This window comes from Nycticebus coucang, chromosome 18, assembly GCF_027406575.1.
Source record: "Nycticebus coucang isolate mNycCou1 chromosome 18, mNycCou1.pri, whole genome shotgun sequence".
NCBI classification, from domain to species: domain Eukaryota; kingdom Metazoa; phylum Chordata; class Mammalia; order Primates; family Lorisidae; genus Nycticebus; species Nycticebus coucang.
This window is the reverse complement of record NC_069797.1, coordinates 78,416,340-78,434,970: the sequence shown is the minus strand read 5'-3', so window position 1 is coordinate 78,434,970 and position 18,631 is coordinate 78,416,340. Positions and strand designations below refer to the sequence as shown.

General features: G+C 46.9%; 1 protein-coding gene across 2 annotated transcripts in view; it reads right to left on the bottom strand.

Annotated features, from left to right (window-relative positions):
• The window catches only part of RPTOR (regulatory associated protein of MTOR complex 1), a 333,344-nt gene that overhangs the window by 174,301 nt on the left and 140,412 nt on the right, over positions 1 to 18,631 (bottom strand). For both annotated transcript variants that reach the window (XM_053568488.1, XM_053568489.1), the window contains exon 5: positions 6,854 to 7,000. In XM_053568488.1, coding sequence (XP_053424463.1) covers positions 6,854 to 7,000 — 147 coding nt within the window. The remainder of the gene's footprint in view (positions 1 to 6,853; positions 7,001 to 18,631) is intronic.

Here is an 18,631-nt window from a genome sequence, read left to right as displayed (position 1 = left end):
GGGTCCCAGCGCGGCTGCCAGCACCCATCTGCCTCTATGGGGCAGGGACGGCCAGGCCCAACCATGGACATGCAGTTGGGGGTTAGTTTCTCTCCATTCTTAAACATGAGCAACAGTAAAATCACCAGTAGCTCCCAGGATGAAAGAGAACAAACCAAATGAAAAAAATGTATACCGAATAGGGATAATTTAGAAAAGAGAACATTTTAGAACCCACAAATTAGTATCACCTGAAAGTAAATATCGTCATTACATACTAGACAGCAGCTCATTTCCATTCTGCTCACAGGAGAAAGAACGGCACGTGACTTGAACAACTACGTTCCTGAGGGTCCAGCACCGTGGACCCCTGTTCTGAAGCCAGGAGTGTCACGACCACACCAAGTCCACTGGGAATGTTTGCAAATTCACACACACACATTCCAATTTGGTAACAGTGACCAAAAATACACCTCTGACGGGTAATCTGAGAATTAACCTGCGGTTCTGAGAAATTACAGACAGGTGTTATAACAGCACAAATATCAACCTTTATTATTCTTAAGAGACAGGGTCTTGCTACGCTGCCCAGGTGGGAGTGCAGTGGCCTGATCTTAGTTCACTGCAGCCTTGAACTCCTAGGATCAAATAATTCTTCCACCTCAGCCTCCCGAGTAGCTGGGACTACAGGCACAAGCTGTGGCACTCAGCTAAGCAGCAAGCTCTGACCAGAGGATGGGCTCCTGGGGCAAGGTCCCAGGACAACAGAGCCATGGCACTGTCCACTGTAGCAGCCAAGGAGTCACAGGGTTCCACAGTATGAGCCTGTGGCTTTGTGGAATATACATTTAATATTTTTTGAGGAGAACTGAAGATCCTAGAAATTAATCATTTTGTCAGAATTACTTAGCTTAAATGTTTGACATAAAACTTAGTTACAGGGATCAATGGATGAGGATAATGTGTCATATATACGTTCAAATACGGGATTTCAGAGTGGAGAACAGGGTGGCTTAGTCGGGCAGACTCAGAGACATTGCAGAAACAAGCTTGTGTCTCACTAGAAATCAGGCGACAACGTGACAAGTTTCTCTGCTACAGGAGCAGTGCTATCGGAGGTGGCAGGCCTGGGCCATGTGCCAGTGTTCAGAGACTGTCAGATGAAAACACAGTCTAGGCAGAAGCAGAATGAGGACGGTCTTGCAAATTGCAGGGGAAGGGAACTATGCCTGAGCCTGGTGCAAGGCGGCCTGTGCTTCCCAAAGACACTCTCACCCCTTCCACGCTTCACCAAGAAGTCACCTGTGGTTCAGCCCCAAAGCAAATGAAAATGGTGATGTTCACACTGAGTCTTACTAGGACCAGCTGCCCTGTGAGAAAGGGCATTCCGCCCCACCAGTCAGCTCATGCACTCCTCTCCAGAGACAGAGAAGAGAAACACACCTAGGTGGGACCCCAGGCTTTCCAGCATCTGCAGTAAGGATAAGAGTTGTAGCCACCCTCAGGAAACCCACTCAAAGCAGAAGTGATGGGCAGTGCTTAATAAAGACCATTTCACAAAGCGTCTGTGTACGACTTAGCCTTCCTTTCCAGTTTACTAAGGATTCAATTTCTAAGCTAGAAGGTGTCACAAAAACATTTATATTCTCTTTTTCTCATTTACACTCTCTCAAACTCATTCAACACCTGTACTGGGTGCTGTGACCACGAATACTCCTTCGTGGCTTGTGTCTGGATGGAGAAGTCATATCTTTGAATTGGTCACCGCTAGCAGGGTGTGCAGTACACCTGCACAGACATGGAAGTAGTGAGAGTGGCAGAGACAGCCTGAAATCCACACCCACGTTAGCAGGGACATGCGCAGATACAACAACAGCGTTTTATACATGGAATGCAGCTCATGCTTATCATCAGAAAATCAAACAGTTGGTGCCAATCACACCCCCATCCCACCCCAACTCCAGCTGGGGGCCTGGCGCCACTCTAGCCATGAGCTCCCAGAGGCAAGTGCACTTACAGCCTCCCTCAGCACCCCTGCAGAGTAAGTACCAGGACCCCCGAGACACCAGAATCCTCCAACGTTCAAGTCCCTGAAGTTTCACAGTATAGTATATGCATAAGCCCAACACATCTTCTTGTGGACTTTCAATCATCCCTCGACTGCTCATAATACCTAACACCATGTAATGCAGGGTCAATGGTTGCCATACTATATTGTTCAGGAAACAATGACCACAAAGTCTGCACTTGTTCAGTACAACCCAGTACTATCCTCAATACTTCAGGCTGCAGTTGGCTGAATCCTTAGACGTGGAACCCAAGGAGGTCTAGGGCTCAGCCAGCATCCCCTCCCTGCTGCCTCCTACACCTGGCCCAGGAGCAGCAACAGCCAGAGCACTGGAGCACAAAGATGAGACAGCCTGCCCCAGCTCCTTGATGCCTGTGCCTCAGAAATCTTACTATTGAAAAGACAAACTGCTGTTTGTTTAAAGGCAATGATGAGATTTATTTCTTACTACAGCTGACAGCATTCCAAATGCAAATGCTTATGATCTGAGAAGGGTGCTGCCACACGTTCTTTTCTAGGGTGTTACTTAAGGATGAGCTCTGGTAGAATAAAGGAGAAAATCAAGACAGAGGACGAGGCGTGACCTATCCAACAGTGGGCGCCCCAAGAAGAGTTAGAAAGGGAGATCTCAGGGACGGTTGCGGCCAGGCCTGCACAAGACCATCGTCCGGCAGCAGCCATGGAGGCCTGGGAAGAAGACAGTCAGGAAACGGCACGTTCCACACTGTGACCTTCTCCTTGAGAATGTGGAAAATAAAGAAGCCTTAAAGAGGGCGGCGCCTGTGGCTCAGTCGGTAAGGCGCCGGCCCCATATGCTGAGGGTGACGGGTTCAAACCCGGCTCCGGCCAAACCGCAACCAAAAAAATAGCCGGGCATTGTGGCGGGCGCCTGTAGTCCCAGCTACTCGGGAGGCTGAGGCAGGAGAATCGCCCAAGCCCAGGAGTTGGGGGTTGCTGTGAGCTGTGTGAGGCCACAGCACTCTACCGAGGGCCATAAAGTGAGACCCTGTCTCTACAAAAAAAAAAAAAAAAAAAAGAAGAAGAAGTCTTAAAGAAACCTAAGTCAAGAAGAAAAGAAAAAACATCCAGCAAAACCAAATAAACAAGAACTGCTGTAAAAGTGCCCATCACATGCCGACTGGGCCTCGGAGACTGACACGCACCCAGCCACTGCCAGGTGACAATGGCGGGCTCTGCTCATCCTGCCACAGAGCCCCTCCCACTCTAAACACAGAGGGCTTTAATCTGGGTGGAAGGTAGAAGACATTAAAGTAAAATGCGGACAGTGAACATTGGGAAAGAAAACAAAAGGAAGTGCAAGGGAGCTGAGAGCCTTCAAACAAAAAGAACGGTTGGCACTGAGGAAGCTCCACGTGAATGCAGAAGACAGTATTTAAAACAGCCAAGGTACAAACTGTAGAGAGACTACGTAAAGCAAAGTAACCAAATGGTAGAAGGGAGCAGGGAGGTGTGGTGACTGACACAGCCCCTTCCATCCAGAAGTTTCTCTTTTTGGGGAGTCACTCTTGAACACAACAATTATTAATTAAAACTATCATATAACATGTTTATTCACTATCAGAGTTGCACATAATTTCTCCGCTCTTTAAAAAGAATTTATTAATGGCAACTTTGTTTTTGTTTTACATAATAGGAATGAATCCACAAATAAAATTGATGAAGCAAGAAACAGTAATATCAGCATATCATTTATAGACAAGTAGATACTACCTAGAAAGGGCAGAAAGAGACAATTAAAACAGGTGCCTTTTGTAGCAGAGTCTCGGCAGGGAGGACATGGGAACAGAGGCTGCTATATTCATTATAAACTCTCTGTACTAGTTGATTTTTTTTTTTTTTTGAGGAATTTCACTCAATTGCTCTGGGTAGAGTGCTGTAGCATCACAGCTCACAGCAACCTCAAACTCTTGGGCCCAAGCGATCATCTTGTGTCAGCCTCCTGAGTAGCAGAGATTACAGGCACCTGCCATAATGCATGGCTAGTTTTTCTATCTTTAGTAGAGATGGAGTCTTGCTCTTGCTCAGCCTGGCCTCAAACTCCTAACAATCCACCCACCTCGGCCTCCCAGAGTACTGGGATGACAGGGGTGAGTCACCACACCCAGCTCATACTAGTTAATTTTTTTAAACAATGGCATATAATAATTTGGTAAAAATACAACTACATTTAAAAAAAAATTGAAAGCAGAAAGACTTGTAGACTGCCTTCAACCTTCAAATTACAGAGCAATGTGACACAGTGAGAGACACAAGAGAGATGCTGAGGGTCAGAGGCGCACGCTCTGGTGCTGGCTGACCAAGCTCTGACCGAGGGCACTGAGTTGGGCTGAGCCTGTGCAGGGTCATCTTCTGCTTCCCCTGCTGCTCTGAGAGGGTCAAACAACCCGCCCAGCCCTGCACAAGCATGCCCCCCTGAGAATGCGGACACTGACAGTCACCTCTTTAATGCCACTTACATTTGTGTTGATGTTTATTATTTGGAGGATTTCTGATCCAAGTAACCATTTTCTTGCATTATATTTAATCATTTCTTACCTGATTTTTTTTCCAGACACCAGCAGAATCATTTACCTGCCGATGTCTTTCAGTTCACATGTTACATAATAAAAAGTATTTAAATACACAGTAAATTTACAAAGAATAAATTTGGCCATCTATGTAAAGAAGAAATGGATATTTTAAGAGAATAGACCTAAAGGCCACATAAGATTACTCTTTCTACAGTAGATATAAAATAACTAAAATGAACATTAAGATAGTAGCTGGGAGCCAATTTTATCATTTTAATTTCCGCTGTTTATGCAAGAGACCAGCTAAACAATAACCAATAATAGCAAGTGTAATAGAAAAACACAACACTGATCTACATTGTAATTAAAAAAAGAATGAAGATAAAAATCAGGGCTAATTATAAGCATACGGCATAACGCTGCTTTGCCACCAACTGGCCGCCTCAGTTAACATTCTTTTTTCCTTTGAGCTCCTTCATGAGGAATGAGTCAATTAAACATTTTTTTTTTTTTTCCAAAAAAGATGCATAGAAATCTTTTTTGTTGCACTTAACTAAATGAACAGTGCCTTGGGCTGATTAATCCTTGGCAACATACAGATTATACATACAGTAGCAACTGAGCAGTGCTCAGAGTGCCAGAAAGCAGACACTTGATACACATATGCACGGGGAGGTGGGAGCGCTGGCTGCTGCTGGAAGGGAGAGGGTGCGTATCTAACACGTTTTAATTAACTAAGGCGGATATATTGGTCTTTCCCCTAATCACTCTACCACCCATAAATCAGGCAAGACTCGTTGGCATTTTAATTTACATATTATAAATGTAAAAAAAATTTTTTTTTACAATATTTATTACTTGATGCAAGAAAAAGTAAATTACCTCTCATTGCTTTGAATATTTTAGTGCTCATTACATAAACTATCCCCTGGGTAAACTCAGATGAAAAGCAAGGTAAAAATTTGATATTCAACTTGATCCTTCCCTACGCTCATTAGAGAATACAAGACAAACAAACAAACTGTGGTGCTTAGTTCAATTTTCATGAAGAAAGGGAACTATGTGCATCAGTCACCCACGCAACATTCTGCATAAGGACTCAATTTACAATTATACAATAGCATACTTAGACATGTTGACTTTAACTCCTACCAAATAGAATTTCAAAGTTTGTTGCTGATTGTTTCAGCATTATTCTCTGATGAAATGTGAAAAACATAAGATGTATTAAAATTGAATAGACCCCCAAAAGGCTCAAGGAAACATACTCAAAACCAGTTTTGTTCCTGAACTGAGAATTTCCCATATTGCAACCAGACAGAATTCATGATCCCCTGGAGGCTGCAGGATATTTTATTTTGACACTCTTCTGCAGGCCACAGGATAGAGGCCTCTTAATTAAAACTGCCTCTTCAAGTTGTCTTTAGAATTCACTATTTAATTCAAACATCAAATATTAATTAAAACAACCAAACAAACATCTCTTCATTGCCCGAGCACTGCACAGGCCCTCCACTCCCGTTGCCACCAGAGGTGGCTGTTTGGGTTTGTTTTCTATCATTTACTTAGTGAGCTTTCTAGAAACAGGGACAATGAGAAAGATGCTAGCGGAACTAAGACTGTGGGATTGAGGACATGGGTCCATTTGTCTTGAAATAATCTGTCTGCTTTATTTTAAACATTTAGTTCAGAGGTAGAGAGTGCTGAGGCACAAATCAATGCTACTAATGTTATGACTTAATTAATGTTCAGATTAAAAATGACACTGAGTGGCCGGGTGTTGTGGCTCCCGCCTGTGATTCCAGCACTCTGTGGGGCATAGACAAGTGGACTGCTTGAGCTCAGGAGTTTGAGACCAGCCTGAGCAAGAGTGAGAGCCTGTCTCTACTAAAAACAGAAAAACTAGCAGGGCATGGTGGTGGGTGCCTGCAGTCCCAGCTACTCAGAAGGCTGAGACAAGAGGATTGTTTGAGCCCAGGAGTCTGAGTTTTCTGTAAGCTGTGATGTCACGGCACACCACCCAGGGTGACAGAGTAAGACTTTGCTCAAACACGAACCAAGCAAAAGCAAAAAGACAATAAGTAAAATACCTTGTGAAAATAAGCCCAAAGCTTGTACTAGTACCTCCCCGGTTCTCAGTGTGCCCTCAGCACCCTGAGCATACCTCTGTTCAAAGAACATCCAGCACCCCCCAACCTACCAAATTCCACCTACCCTCAGCCCAGGAGGGAAGGAAACAAGGAACCAGCCACACTCTGGGCACTCCAGGGCTCACCTCCAGCTCCTGCTCCCGCTGGAGCGCGAACTGTTTGAAGGACTTGACGATCAGGCCGGCATTGGAGCAGTCGTACACGAATATGGACGGACTGCCCATCCACGTCTGCAGGTCGTAGATGGACAGTGGGATGTACTGAGTATAGTTCTGCAAAACAGAGTGTGCGCATGTTACACGGATATCTGGGAACGGGCTGTCAGTGAGCCAAATGGCTCTACACTGACCAACAGGCTACTTCACTCCACCAGTGCCAAATGGGGGAGAAAGTCACACTCTAGCCCCAGAGAGCCCCTCGCTGCCCCGATCTCCACATACACATGGGTGTGCACCGCTCACACGGCTGCCCACCCCACCCCACCACATACTAATGGGCGTGTGCCACTTGCACAGCTGCTCTGCTCACGTTTCCTATGTGACATGTCTGCGTTTACACGAATGACATGGGTCCCAGGGAGAGGGATGACCTCGGAAGGAGATCTGCTCAGATCTTCGGATCTCAACCACCGTCTCTTTGATCTCAGCAACACCCATCAGCACATTTTCCCTCTAAATCAGCAGTTCTCAACCTGTGGGTTGTGACCCACAGGAACTGTATTAAAGGGCCACGGCATTAGGAAGGTTGAGAACCACTACTCTAAATGCTTCCAAAACCACATTTGAGAGCACACATGGGTTTAGCCCTGTACCCACTTCACAAGTCACAGAACAGCAGCCTGTAACACATCTTTCTGGACACACTGGGCTGTTTAGCACCCGAAAAGACTCCAGTGATTACTGGTGAACACAGAGAAGAATGTTCTCATCTCATTAGAGAAAAGCTAATGTTTTAAAGTCACTCTCTTCCACAGAATGCTTCCGCTGTTTTCCTCACCTTGGACAGCAATAGTGCCAGGGGTGAGACTCTGTCCAATTCTCAGAAATTACACTCACAGTAAAGGACCTTTGTGTCTTAGCAACTGAGTCACAAATGCTGCCACTGGTCCCACGTCTGGGTCTGTTTATACCTCAACAGGGGTAAGGACGGAGACAGGAGGAGCAGGCAGCACCAGCAGCCGCTCAGGCCGTGAACAGCAAGGACTGAACGCAAGCCACACCCCGATGTGGTCAGCGTGTCAGCGACATCTGTGTCCTGGGGACCACACGGACCGTGCGCTGTACCGTTCTGTTTTATGTGGTTAAACTGTCCTCTTTTGGAGGATTGTGTCCGATCAGCGTACTGTGTAGGGCTCTCCTGGAGACATGCTCTCTAAGTAAGCCCTCACCGGGGCTCTGCGGCCGGCAAGTCCAGGGTGAAGCTAGAATGCCAAGCCAAGCACAGTGACAACAGCCCTGGGGTTCTCCTTTCAATGGAATTTGACATGTTAATTGCCAAGTCAGTGCAGAGGAGAAATGCACAGGAATGAGAAAGTGCTGATAAAGGACACTGACCAGGGACTCAGCCCTGAGGCTGAGCAATCCGCAGCAGTGGTGACGCCAGGGGTGCCAGGGGACTGCAGAGCCCTGGCTGGGGACAGTGTGGACAGTGCTGCCCTGTGAGGACAGTGGGGTGAGCAGGCATTCCCAGAGAGTCGAGAGAGAATGTGCTGATAGGTCAGCACGTGATGCTGGGAATCTAACCACCTGGCCCAACTACGTGAGAGTCAACACACACAAGAAAAATCAGAGTGGATTAAAAACCTAAACGCAAAAGCATAATAAAAGATTTTTATTTGTTTTGGTGTAAAGATCCTAAGTCGCAAAGCCTAGAATGTTAAAGAGAAAGACTGACAGATACATAGGATAAAAATTGTATAAGTCAATTAAAAACACGTACCAATTTTACAAAGCAACGTTAGAAGGGGTTACGACACGTGAGACTGAGAATTCACCCGGGGAACATGCCTGGACATAAGCTGCAGCTGCCCGTGAACAAAGGACCAAACAGTAACAAAAAATTACAAAAACAGGCAACTCACAAAAGAAACACGAGCAATCAATGATCACGAGAAGAGTTTCACGCTCTCTATTAATAATGGAAATGCAGATTACCCTAAAATCCAGCCAGCCAGCCAGACAGCAATCTGGAAAGACCGACAAAGGGCAAACAAAGGCCCATTCTGACAAGGTGTGTGGATAGGGCACTCCATGGCTCGAGGGGAGGATGTAAACTAAGGAAGCTGTTTTTGGAAAGCAATTGGCCATACTTGTAAAAATTTTAAATATACATTTCTTTTGATTACTTTTTGGTATCACCCTATAGAAACACCTGCATCTGTACACAGAGATGAGGCACAAGGATGGACAATCTTAACTAGTAATAAACGGCAAGCCGTCTAAACACCACTGTGGTAGACCGTAGTCTTTACAGTCACTGTGTCTCTCTTTACCATGGAATCTGAGAGCAACACACCATCCCGGTGTCTTTACAGCTAAGTCTGTTCTTGCAGTCACTGGGACATGATCAGAAGTACAATGTCCAAATTATAAGTGCTGCTCTCGAGCTCACCTGTGCCATAGCAACAGTCACCATGCCACAGCAAGAGCTGAGGGACATAGTGCCAGGGGACAGAAGAAGCTGGGGCCCCACAGGCCCACATGGACACTTACATGGAGACAAGTCAAAGTCTACTGTACAATCCCCTAACAAAGTGGCCAACCTAGAGCCTAACACAGCCAACGTAAGCAATCACCAGCACATTCGCGTCCAGACGTTCAATCACAGAAGTGCCCATGACGAAGACAGGGTTGTTTACACGCACTGACATGGGAGCTATCAGAGGCCTGTGACAACTTCTACATCTCAGACTTACAGCACCATGTACAACATGGGTTGCTACCATTTCTCTGTTGCCTGACCATGGCCGTACATACAAGGGGAAAGCAGGGAGCCTATGTGACTGGCCAAACCACACAGTGGTCTGAAGGAATGGATACACACGGCCAAGGGCTGTAAAGTGGGGGTGCCGCAGCCACTCCCCCCCCCCATGACAGAGTCTCACTCTTTTGTCTAGGTTGGAATGCAGCAGTGTCATTACAGTTCACTGCAGCCTCCAACTTCTGGGCTCAGGGGATCCTCTTGCCTCAGCCTTCAGGTAGCTGGGACTACAGGTGCCTGCCACAATGTGCAGCTAAGTTTTTGTAGCGTCAGAGTCTCACTACATTTCCTAGGTTAGTCTCAAACTCCTGGACTCGGGAGATATTCCCATCTCAGCCTCCCAAAGTGCTGGGATAACAGGTGTGAGCCATTGCACCTGTTCATATCCACTAACATCAACACAACTGCTCTGCAGGGTTCTCTTCCACTATGAGACGGGGTGTACAGACCATCAGGAGGAAGGGAAGGGCTGCCCTGGGCTCACAGTGATGCACTTCTCCGCTGTCTGTGATGAGCAGGGACCACACATCACCTGCACAGGTGAGATGGGACATGCTTCTGCAAACGTCACACTGGATGGTTCCCTCCCTAAAGGAGGGGGCTCCTAACATGGCCCCTGGATCTGGAGGGAGACAGCTCCTTCTACCTTCCCCTCTATCTACAAGGACAAGGACCAAAGGAAGCCTTCTGTTGGGCAGCCCCCACCCCCCGCACTGACAGAAGAAAGGGTTTGGCAGGCAGCTGAGAATCACAGCACTTTTACCCCCTGGAAACCCTGCTGCTTATTCCCCTCCTGTGAGGTTCAGGCTCAGCAAGGAACACTGGAAACCAGGCCACACGGCCAACCATGGCCCTAGCCATGTCCTCTGCATGGCTGTGACCGACATGGTGGCTGCTGGCACCTTCACTGCCCTCCAGGTAGAGGCCTGAGGTCTCAAAGGCAGGGAAGAAGTAAAACACGGGAGGTATTTTAACACATCGTCAAAATCAAAAGTCACCTTTCAAATTTCTAAAGTTAATTAATGATGACTCATTAAAATAATGAAGGACCCGCACACTGGGAGAACTTTAACCATTTGTTCTCCATCCTCTGTGATCTGCTGGCAGCTCCTGCGGGGTGACCAGTGGAGCCCCAGACTGCCCAGTGCCACGAAGGCAGGAACCCTGGGCTCCAACTGATTTGGGCCTCATGATGCTGGTGATGAGTGACTTCCAGCCCACAGCTCCACCACAAAGCCCTCCACCAAGAATGGCCTGAACACCCCGAGTGGCCTCTGCCGGTGGCTGTGGCAGGTGCAGCCCTGAAGCTCTGAGTAGGTTCTCTCCTCCTGGGCACTGTGCTCACTAGGGCCAGGTCACTCTGTGGGGCCACCCACGCACCACTCTCTCCTGCTGTGGTGTCGTGACAATCAAAACAGTCTCTGGACATTGCTGTATGTCCCGAGATGAGAATCTCCCTGGTTGAGAACCACCGCCTTAAATGAGAAATGATTTCACTGAAAACACCAGCTGTGTGTGTTCAATTTAGCAGACGGCAGCTATCTGGATGTCAGTGTCACTTCAGGAATGTGAAACCAGCTCTATTAAGTCACACTGAAGAAGAAGACCTATGAGAGCCGATCCTGAGAACACATGGGTGTGCGGATCTCATTTCCTGCCCCAGACAAACCACGGCGCTGCAACGCTGCATGGGATGGCTGCGGAGCACAGGGGCAGGAGCCAGGTGTAGCTGCCCCTCTCTGCCCTGGAACACTTCTGTGTCATCCCAGCCTCACCATCCACACACCCAACACGCCCCATGCTAAAGGCAGCTTGAGACACCCTCAGGGCTTTTGAGCAATGGCCTTCGAGTCTCTCCTTCCCCAGACTAATAGTACAGAGAATTCCTAATCAAAGTATCTCTTCCTTCTCTTTAAAAAACAAACAAACAAACAAACAAAAAAACGCATTCAGGGCGGCACCTGTAGCTGACTCAGTGGTTAGGGCGCTGGCCCCATATACCAAAGGTGGCGGGTTCGAACCTGGCCCCAGCCAAACTGCAACAAAAAAATAGCTAGGTGTTCTGGTGGGCACCTGTAGTCCCAGCTACTCGGGAGGCTGAGGCAAGGGAATCACCTAAGCCCAGGAGTTGGAGGTTGCTGTGAACTGTGATGCCACAGCACTCTACCAAGAGCAATAAAGTAAGACTCTGTCTCTAAAAAACAAAACTCAACTGAAGTATTCAAAGCCATGCTTCCTTTTCAAACAAAGAAACAGAAATTAGCTTTAGATAATTTATTCACTGCACTCTACTTTATCTGTCAGGAAAGAAAGTCTACTTGCTTTATCAGGCTGTCCTCCTAGCCTGCATTAGCCACCAAGGCAGCCATAGCTGGGAAGGCCTGACCCACAGAGAGCCTGGAGGGTGTCTGCCTATGGAGGCAGCCCACCTCCCAGGACTGCCTGCTGTATAAAGCAGGGAGCCACGCATGTTCCGCACCCCAAGTGTTTCTGGTGTGAAGACTAAGACAGGTTTGGGCTTGTGCTAAGTGAAACGCAGAATCCCTGAGAATATGTGCTCTGAGCTCTTCCAAACAGGCAGGTATAAGGAGAGGGGCAGCGTGGACCCGCAAGGTGTCTGGCAGGTGGGCTGCCTCCGTGGGAAGACACTAACACCCTGAAGTAGGGGTCCAGGTGGGTGACGGGCAGATGGACGCAATCATAGCACCCCACGTACCAGCCTGGAAAGACACACTTTCATGCCAGACAGAGGCTCTAGAACGGTGGTCCCCAATTTGTGAGATTCTCCACCAAACTTGACAAAAAACTGCCATATAGCAATCACACTGTTAGAAATGGCTAAACTTGGAGCCAAATGCAGGTCTCACATCACATACCTGTACACAGCACAAGAGTGTAACTGATGCTTCAACTCATGACCTGAGTCTCATAAAAAACTTGTATTTTATGTACTGTTTGTAAGGCTGAAAACTATGTAACTGATGTTTTAAACCATGATTGGTAATGTCAACTAAAAAAGGTGGAATTTTCTTAAAAATACAAATCTTGAGTGTTTAAGGAAAATTCCATAATGTTAAAATGCCCTTGGCTTCATGGGAGCCGGCTAGACCCAGCAGAACCGCCCCCTTCCTGGGTTTCCTGCTGGGGTGTGTTAGGGAGCAGAAGCACCTGGACAGTATGGGGGGGCTGTGTCTGGCTCACCTGACGACCCACCAACAGCCACAGCAGGGCTGCGGGTGGCAGTGACCCCACCCCGTGCTCTCCACGGCAGGACTGCTACACTTCTTCCTGTCCTTTCTCCCACCTCTTTTTTTTGACCATGGTTTTTGAGAACTCTTTGTAATGTAAATAAAACCTAGAAGTACCTCACAAGCTCACTAACAGCAGAGTGGTAAGTTGAAGCACAATTTGCCTAACATTCCAGATGGAGCGCCAACCCGTCAGGGGATTAACTAGAGCAGTGCACAAGCCCACAGATAAACTTCAGAAACACAGAAGCTGCACTTCACAAGTTGGCTCTACAGTTGATGACATTTGTATAAAACTAAAAAAAAGGCAAAACGAAATAATGTAATTTTTAGGGTGACAAAAGTATGTGGCAAATTATTTTTTAAAACTGTAAGATTAATAAATGCAGTTTCAAGAGGAAGGTTTGTCAGGAGAATGGGATTGTGGGCAAGAAAGCCCCTTCAACGGAATTCACTTCCTAGTCCTTGTGATGGGTTGAGAGTTCATGGTTTACCAGGCTCCATAATTTACATGTTACAAATATCCTCTGTGCACACTGGGCCCCCTACACACCAGCAGGAGTTAAACATACACATCTAGGTCACTTGGCAGGGGCAAGACCAATAAGACATGCCACACGGGAACAGCCGTTCTCGCCCTCACGCTGGGCAGGCTCTGAAGGAGCAGAGGTGCCTAACTGCGTCTGTTTACTGAGTATCTCTAGTCGGATGTGTAGTGACTCCCACACTAGTAAATACGGTAGTATATACATGATAAGATAAACAATGAATTAAATATAAAGTTGAAAATCAAATATGTAGTTAAAATATATTTAAATACCTAACTCATGGCCAAGTGCAGTGGCTCACCTCTGTAATTCCAGCACTCTGGAAGGCTGAGGCAGGTGGATCCCTGAGGTCAGAAGTTTGGAGACCAGCCTGAACAACAGCAAGACCCCATTGCTACTAAAACTAGAAAAACTAGCCGGGTGTTGTGGTGCCTATAATCCCAGCTACTCAGGAGGATTGCTTAAGCCCTAGAGTTTGAGGTTGTTATGAGCTGTGATGCTACAGCACTCTATCCAGGGCAACAGAGTGAGACTCTGTCTCCAGAAAAAGAAAAAGAAATGAAATAAATAAATACCTGACTCATGAGTCACCAGCAGCAAAGCATACACATTCCCCCTCCTTGGGGAGCTGAGGAGCTCTGCGCTGTGAGACAGCTGCTGCTACCCTGGCCCCACTGTGAGTATGGAGTCACAGCTAAGAGCTGTGCCAAGAAAAATTCACCTTGTAAACATCAAAATGAGTCCTGAATTGAGCATTTACAAATCTACTCAGCAAGGAGAATGAGTAAACCAGAGCTACATGAGTCAGGACAGCAGCACCTGCAAACGCACGCTGGAGGGAGGAGGGAGACTGCATGAGACGCACAGCGAGGCCATTCATGGGGAGTCTGAAGCTGCACAGGATACTCAGTGCTGATCAAAATCACATATTCATACGGTGAAAGTATGCAGACATTACTGGGATGACAAACCACAAATCTGAGCCAGGAAGAAGGGGGAGGAGACAGCCCAGAAGGAACGGATGCACCCAGCTCCACCTTAGTACTGTGTCTTAAGCTAGGCAGTGGGCACAGGGAGTGGATGTATGTTTTTATATGTAAAATGCTTAAGTAGTGAAAAAAAGTAATAATGCTAAATTTTACCCTGTTTCCTTGAAAATAAGACATCCCCCGAAAATAAGACCTACTTACAGGAAAGATACGACGTTCCCTGAAAATGAGACCTAGTGCATCTTTGGGAGCAGACCTTAAAATAAGGTCTTATTTTCGGGTAAGCAGGGTAGAAGTGTCCATAGACAAGCATTTAAAAATAATTTTACCATGAAATATTTCCTAAGCATTTCACAAAACCCCATATATACGTGGAAATATTGCCCCCCAAAATAAAGTTAAACAGCAAATGGAGGGAGATATTTGTAGCACCCAGCAGAATAAGGCTGATTTCCTGTTACACAAACAAGTATTATACATCAGTTAAAAATCTACACTACTTAGCCCCACAACAGAACAATGAACACAGACAAGAGAAACAGACAGAGTGGGTGAGAACATGAAACGGCTTGGCTTACAAGCACAGAACACTAAAGACAGGCACTTTCTCTACCGGAGGACACCGAGACAGTGGGAGCACCAAGTGTGGGGGCCGGGTGACAAACACCCACGCACCAACAACACTAGCATGAGGATGGAGGCACATGAATGAGGCACCTGGCTTTGATCCTGCCCCTCAACTTCTAGGAGCAAATTGGATTCAACAGTTGTACTCAAAGATGTGCGCAAACATAACCAGTGAGATTACTAATGCAACCCCATTTGCAAGAGCAAAAGCTTGCAAACGACCTAAGTAGTTACCATAGGGGCTTAATAAATCATCCTGGGCACATTTATTTTTAAAAAAAAAACTCATAAAGTAAAAGATCAAAGGAAGAGTGTTCAAGTAAATTAAGTCTTGAAAAGTTGCAGAGCAATACACATAGAGAACATACTTCTACTATATTTAAAAATTATACATACTTCCAGAAATTTTTATTCATGGAAATGTATATATACATTTATATATTCATATACATATACATATGTATTCCTGAAAGGATACATAACAGAGGTTACCTCTAAGGAAGAGAATTTATTGCTCATTTTATACTTAACTACACTATTTGAAAAAAGAAGAATGAATTTTATATTAGAAGATTTAAAAATCAGTTAAAAAGACAATCTTGCCAAATATATGCAAACGAAGTGCACTTTCTTTTTCTTTCTTTTTTTTGAGACAGAGCCTCAAGCTGTCACCCTGGGTAGAGGCTGTGACATCACAGCTCACAGCAACCTCCAACTCCTGGGCTCAAGCAATTCTCCTGCCTCCACCTCCCAAGTAGCTGGGATTACAGGCACCCGCCACAACGCCCGGCTATTTTTTGGTTGCAGCCATCATTATTGTTTGGCAGCCCGGGCTGGATTCAAACCCGCCAGCTCAGAGGTATGTGGCTGGAGCCTTAGCCGCTTGAGCCACAGACACCGAGCCACGAAGTGCACTTTTAATCCCTCCTGTGAAGTCAAAGCATGTTCTCTATCAGCAGTGCAGCCTGCAAGGCAGGAGGAAAGCAGCTGGACTTTTGCCCTTGGCTTAATAAAAACCTAAAATATTCTTTAAAAGAAATCAAATGGAATAAAGTGGGACTTGTTCTTTCTCCATTGGCAGGGACTTTCCAGAGTGACCTCCTGGCCATACTAAGGCCATCCATAAACAACAAAGTAAAGTCATCTGTGTTCCCTGTCACTCACCTTTCTAACAGATTCCCCCAAATACTTAATGCTTCTCCCCCAAGTGTGTGTTGTGTACATGCATGACCATCAAAATAAGCCCAGGTCCCTCAGGTGGTTCTATCATGTGACAGACGATAGCCCAGCCCAGCCATTCCAGATGAATGCATAGGCCCCAGAGCCTTGGTGGCCTGGGAGAGCCTGGTGCCAAGTCGCTTCCTTCTGGGCCCACAGAGCAGGTGCAAGTGTGAGCTCTGATGCCCTGTACCAGGTGCAGATGGCCACTGAAGAGGAAGGGTGATTCCAAACCCCATCCCACAACCTCCAAGTTACTGCCCTTGCCACCCTCTGCTTCGCAGGGTGGAAAAGCCCAAACAACTCAGAGCCACTAGAACTGTATAATTTGCTAAGAGTCACTTGCACGCTGTAGCTTGTTTTATCCTGCTGACCCTGGAGGACAGGGCACTGGAACCATATCACCCACTCCTGACAGCATCACCAGGTCAGAGGGAACCGCTTCTTGTCACCACAGCAGAGCCTCCATGCACTCTCGGTCTCCCTGTCCACCTGGTTCTAACTACCCCATTGAGACACAGCCAAAGGACCCCTCCCTGTCTCCCCTCCTCAGCACCTCCCACTGCGCCTCATGAGTTGCTGGGACTGTCTCCTCCCTAGATGGTTAAATGAGGGGCATAGAGCATCCTGTTTGCAAATCACCTGCACTGCTTGCCCAGGGGCTTTCAAAGCAGCGGCAGCAATTTCCTGGAACATGTAGTGAGGCTCCACCCAGGACAACAGAAGCACCAGTTACCTGTATACTATAACTATTATTTGACAGTGACACAATTTAGAAAACAAAAACTAATCATTTTTATTAATTAAATAATATTTATTTAGACTTGCTCCTCTGGAATAAATATCCAACTGTAAAAAAAAAAAAAAAAAAAAAAAAAAAAAAACCAACAAGTCTTTAAAGTACTTGAGGTTCACTTGAACTTATACTTCAGAAGTTGCTGATGGCCCCATGTGGCGCATGAGAACCACATCAACCCCGTACCTGTCACCTCTGGGCCATCTCCACCTGCTACTGATTAACACACACCTGGAGCACACACTTTAGAGGGAAGATGCATCTGCCCAGGTCCTGTGCTCTGAGAACAGGCACACACAAATGCAGTCTAGGCAAAGCTGGGGTGGCAAACCCAGAGGTGACTACGGTCCCTGCCTCAGAGGACGCATTCTAACGTGGCTAAGAATTCTGACATGTGCTCCCAGTTCTCTGGCAGAAGGTGTATTTAGAATCCTCTTAGAAATGGGAATAGCTCTTTTTTATTTTTTTTTTTAAGAGACAGAGTCTTACTCTGTCACCCTTGGTAGAGTGCCGTGCCATCACAGCTCACAGCAACCTCCAGCTATTGGGCTTAGGCGATTCTCTTGCCTCGGCCTCCCAAGTAGTTGAGACTACAGGCACCTGCCATGATGCCCGGCTATTTTTTTGTTGCACTTTGGCCAGGGCTGGGTACAAACTCGCCAGCCTCAGTATATGGGGCCGGAGCCCTACTCACTGAGCCACAGGCGCCGCCCAGAAATGGGAATAGCTTATTTAGAATGGGACTACTTTACTTAGAAAATAAATTGCTCTTCTTGCTAATAGCCAGACCGCTCTGAATAATGGATACTTCTTTCATCTCGACCACAATGCTGAGTAGACCGCTCCTGCCCCTGGAATCCTACAGGACATTCTCTCCTGATTCTCCTCTCATCACCTCCTTTTCTGCTCCCCTGATGTCACTTTCCCCTGGTTTCCCTCAGCTCCTATAACTATATATTGGGGGCCCCCCCACTTCTCCTGACTCCATACCCACGGACCAGAGGCCAATGCCCCACATGGGAATGACGCCCCAGACACCTTTTCACTTCTTTCTCCAGGACACAGTCCCGATCTCCACAGCTCCCTCTCCTTCAAGCTCTGTGTGCCCAGGCTCAGTGTCATGGCCTGACTTAGTGAGAGGTACTACTTCTCCTGGATACAACCGTCTCCTAATGGGCCTATCTCTAGCCAGTCTTCTCTATCCAAACCCATCCTTGGCACAGCATTGATCTGGCCATCACATCCCCTGCCCACACTAGAGGCCCGTGGTCCCAACAGCCTGGAGGTACTTTGGGCTTGGGGCCTGCAGCCACCCGACTTGCCTACTTTTCATCCCTGATTCCAACCACAGGCTTTCCAACAGATACCATGCTGGTTTTTAAATCATCCACTTCCTCTGACATGACCCCCATCAGCCCCCCACCTCATGCAGAAGTGTTGACTGTTCCCGCTATGAGACTGAGCCCAAGCCAGCAGCACCTTCTCCTCCAGACGTCTA